This window comes from Gobio gobio (genome assembly GCF_949357685.1).
Source record: "Gobio gobio genome assembly, chromosome: 5".
NCBI lineage: Eukaryota > Metazoa > Chordata > Actinopteri > Cypriniformes > Gobionidae > Gobio > Gobio gobio.
Window position 1 is genome coordinate 641,031 of NC_137101.1, and position 5,000 is coordinate 646,030.

The window sequence follows — 5,000 nt, forward strand, 5'->3', positions numbered from 1 at the left end:
CGTCCCGCTCACCGCCATTAAGATTCATTTCATACCGCATCTGCGAGACAAAGCTTTATGGTTCGATCACAGTGTAATCAGCCGCTAATGTTTCTTCATTAACAGACAGACGTTAAACACGGTCGCTAATGATGCGCTGAAAAACAATTAGAGTTGAAAGAATGTTCACTTGATGTTTTGACTGCACCAGTTGCATTAACTCAGTGAACAGGAACGTTCTGACAAGGTTCAACACCCCAGTTTTGGAGATGCTCTGACCCAACACAATCTGGCCCTTGTCAAACTCGCTCTAATCCTCACACTTGCCCATTTCTCCTGCTTCTGACACATCAACTCTGAGGACGACATGTTCACTTGCTGCCTAATATATCCCACCCACTAACAGATCATCAGTGTTACTCACTGGTCATAATGTTATGCTGATCGGTGTATGTGACATTCATAATGAAGAATCAAAGAAGCGCGTGTAATTGGACGCTTGAGCACTTCATTGGTGTTGTGGGAGGGGCTTCTGCCAGCGGCTCGTCTCGTTGTAAAATGGCCGACATCATTGTTTTAAAATACGGTGAATAAGCTCAATGTGGCGGCTTTAGCTGGTCATTTATGAAACTGATAAAATTGAGTCATTTATGAAATTGAGTAATTTACGAGTCATTTACAAAATTGATTAAATTGAGTAATTTATGAAATGAATCAAATTGAGTCATTTATGAAATTGAGTAATTTACGAGTCATTTACAAAATTGATTAAATTGAGTCATTTATGAAATTGAGTCATTTATGAAATTGATAAAATTGAGTCATTTATGAAATTTATGAAATTGAGTCATTTATGAAATTGAGTAATTTACGAGTCATTTACAAAATTGATTAAATTGAGTAATTTACAAAATTGATGAAATTTAGTCATTTATGAAATTGAGTAATTTACGAGTCATTTACAAAATTTATCAAATTGAGTCATTTATGAAATTGAGTCATTTATGAAATTGAGTCATTTATGAGTAATTTACAAAAATGATCAAATTGAGTAATTTATGAAATTAATCAAATTGAGTCATTTATGAAATTGAGTAATTTATGAGTCATTTACGAAATTGATTAAATTTGAGTCATTTACAAAAATTGATGAAATTGAGTCATCTATGAAACTGAGTCATTTACGAGTCATTTACAAAAATTGATCAAATTGAGTCTGTATGAAATTGAGTCATTTACAAAATTGATAAAATTGAGTCATTTATGAAATTTATGAAATTGAGTCATTTATGAAATTGAGTAATTTACGAGTCATTTACAAAATTGATTAAATTGAGTAATTTATGAAATTGAGTCATTTACAAAATTGATTAAATTGAGTCATTTATGAAATTGAGTCATTTACAAAATTGATAAAATTGAGTCATTTATGAAATTTATGAAATTGAGTCATTTATGAAATTGAGTAATTTACGAGTCATTTACAAAATTGATTAAATTGAGTAATTTACAAAATTGATGAAATTTAGTAATTTATGAAATGAATCAAATTGAGTCATTTATGAAATTGAGTAATTTACGAGTCATTTACAAAATTGATTAAATTGAGTCATTTATGAAATTGAGTCATTTATGAAATTGATAAAATTGAGTCATTTATGAAATTTATGAAATTGAGTCATTTATGAAATTGAGTAATTTACGAGTCATTTACAAAATTGATTAAATTGAGTAATTTACAAAATTGATGAAATTGAGTAATTTACGAGTCATTTACAAAATTGATCAAATTGAGTCATTTATGAAATTGAGTCATTTATGAAATTGATAAAATTGAGTCATTTATGAAATTTATGAAATTGAGTCATTTATGAAATTGAGTAATTTACGAGTCATTTACAAAATTGATTAAATTGAGTAATTTACAAAATTGATGAAATTTAGTAATTTATGAAATGAATCAAATTGAGTCATTTATGAAATTGAGTCATTTATGAAATTGAGTAATTTACGAGTCATTTACAAAATTGATTAAATTGAGTCATTTACAAAAATTGATCAAATTGAGTCATTTATGAAATTGAGTCATTTATGAGTAATTTACAAAATTGATGAAATTTAGTAATTTATGAAATGAATCAAATTGAGTCATTTATGAAATTGAGTAATTTACGAGTCATTTACAAAATTGATTAAATTGAGTCATTTATGAAATTGAGTCATTTATGAAATTGATAAAATTGAGTCATTTATGAAATTTATGAAATTGAGTCATTTATGAAATTGAGTAATTTACGAGTCATTTACAAAATTGATTAAATTGAGTAATTTACAAAATTGATGAAATTTAGTAATTTATGAAATGAATCAAATTGAGTCATTTATGAAATTGAGTCATTTATGAAATTGAGTAATTTACGAGTCATTTACAAAATTGATTAAATTGAGTCATTTACAAAAATTGATCAAATTGAGTCATTTATGAAATTGAGTCATTTATGAGTAATTTACAAAATTGATGAAATTTAGTAATTTATGAAATGAATCAAATTGAGTCATTTATGAAATTGAGTAATTTACGAGTCATTTACAAAATTGATTAAATTGAGTCATTTACAAAAATTGATCAAATTGAGTCATTTATGAAATTGAGTCATTTATGAAATTGAGTCATTTATGAGTAATTTACAAAAATGATCAAATTGAGTAATTTATGAAATTAATCAAATTGAGTCATTTATGAAATTGAGTAATTTATGAGTCATTTACGAAATTGATTAAATTTGAGTCATTTACAAAAATTGATGAAATTGAGTCATCTATGAAACTGAGTCATTTACGAGTCATTTACAAAAATTGATCAAATTGAATCGTTTACGAAATTGATCAAATTGAATAATTTACGAAATTGATCAAATTGAGTCATTTATGAAATTGATGAAACTGAGTCAGTATATTCTGAGACTACTATTCTGTTTCTATAAATATATCAGAGATCATCAGTGCTATTCACTTCACCGGTCAGTGGTCATAATGTTATGCATGTTGTAATGAGGGTGTTGTTCTCGTGTCTCTTCATACGCACCATCGACGCAGGACGGAGTCGCTCTGGTGGTTCCGGCCACCTGCCCCGGGAAGCAGGAGCACTTCACAGTCTGAGATCGCTCCTCAATCCTGTTCTTATTGCAGCAGCGATGCAGAGCCACCACCTCACACAGCCCAGTGTGTACCATCACTGCAGACACACAACACACACCTCAGATACACACACACCTCACACAGGCCAGTGTGTACCATCACTGCAGACACACAACACACACCTCAGATACACACACACCTCACACAGGCCAGTGTGTACCATCACTGCAGACACACAACACACACCTCAGATACACACACACCTCACACAGGCCAGTGTGTACCATCACTGCAGACACACAACACACACCTCAGATACACACACACCTCAGATACACACACACCTCAGATACACACACACCTCACACAGCCCAGTGTGTACCATCACTGCAGACACACAACACACACCTCAGATACACACACACCTCACACAGGCCAGTGTGTACCATCACTGCAGACACACAACACACACCTCAGATACACACACACCTCACACAGCCCAGTGTGTACCATCACTGCAGACACACAACACACACCTCAGATACACACACACCTCCCACAGCCCAGTGTGTACCATCACTGCAGACACACAACACACACCTCAGATACACACACACCTCACACAGGCCAGTGTGTACCATCACTGCAGACACACAACACACACCTCAGATACACACACACCTCAGATACACACACACCTCAGATACACACACACCTCACACAGCCCAGTGTGTACCATCACTGCAGACACACAACACACACCTCAGATACACACACACCTCACACAGGCCAGTGTGTACCATCACTGCAGACACACAACACACACCTCAGATACACACACACCTCACACAGCCCAGTGTGTACCATCACTGCAGACACACAACACACACCTCAGATACACACACACCTCCCACAGCCCAGTGTGTACCATCACTGCAGACACACAACACACACCTCAGATACACACACACCTCACACAGGCCAGTGTGTACCATCACTGCAGACACACAACACACACCTCAGATACACACACACCTCAGATACACACACACCTCAGATACACACACACCTCACACAGCCCAGTGTGTACCATCACTGCAGACACACAACACACACCTCAGATACACACACACCTCACACAGGCCAGTGTGTACCATCACTGCAGACACACAACACACACCTCAGATACACACACACCTCACACAGCCCAGTGTGTACCATCACTGCAGACACACAACACACACCTCAGATACACACACACCTCCCACAGCCCAGTGTGTACCATCACTGCAGACACACAACACACACCTCAGATACACACACACCTCACACAGCCCAGTGTGTACCATCACTGCAGACACACAACACACACCTCAGATACACACACACCTCACACAGCCCAGTGTGTACCATCACTGCAGACACACAACACACACCTCAGATACACACACACCTCAGATACACACACACCTCACACAGCCCAGTGTGTACCATCACTGCAGACACACAACACACACCTCAGATACACACACACCTCACACAGCCCAGTGTGTACCATCACTGCAGACACACAACACACACCTCAGATACACACACACCTCAGATACACACACACCTCACACAGCCCAGTGTGTACCATCACTGCAGACACACAACACACACCTCAGATACACACACACCTCAGATACACACACACCTCACACAGCCCAGTGTGTACCATCACTGCAGACACACAACACACACCTCAGATACACACACACCTCACACAGCCCAGTGTGTACCATCACTGCAGACACACAACACACACCTCAGATACACACACACCTCAGATACACACACACCTCAGAAACACACACACCTCACACAGCCCAGTGTGTACCATC

The 5,000-nt window shown here is 36.5% G+C and overlaps 1 protein-coding gene across 1 annotated transcript in view; it reads right to left on the reverse strand.

The window, feature by feature from the left end:
- The window catches only part of LOC307127215 (chemokine-like protein TAFA-2), a gene marked incomplete at its 5' end in the record, with an annotated part of 20,313 nt that overhangs the window by 2,480 nt on the left and 12,833 nt on the right, over positions 1 to 5,000 (reverse strand). Inside the window, one exon of the mRNA XM_079818331.1 lies at positions 3,065 to 3,214. Within this exon, the coding sequence (XP_079674457.1) occupies positions 3,065 to 3,214 (150 nt within the window). The remainder of the gene's footprint in view (positions 1 to 3,064; positions 3,215 to 5,000) is intronic.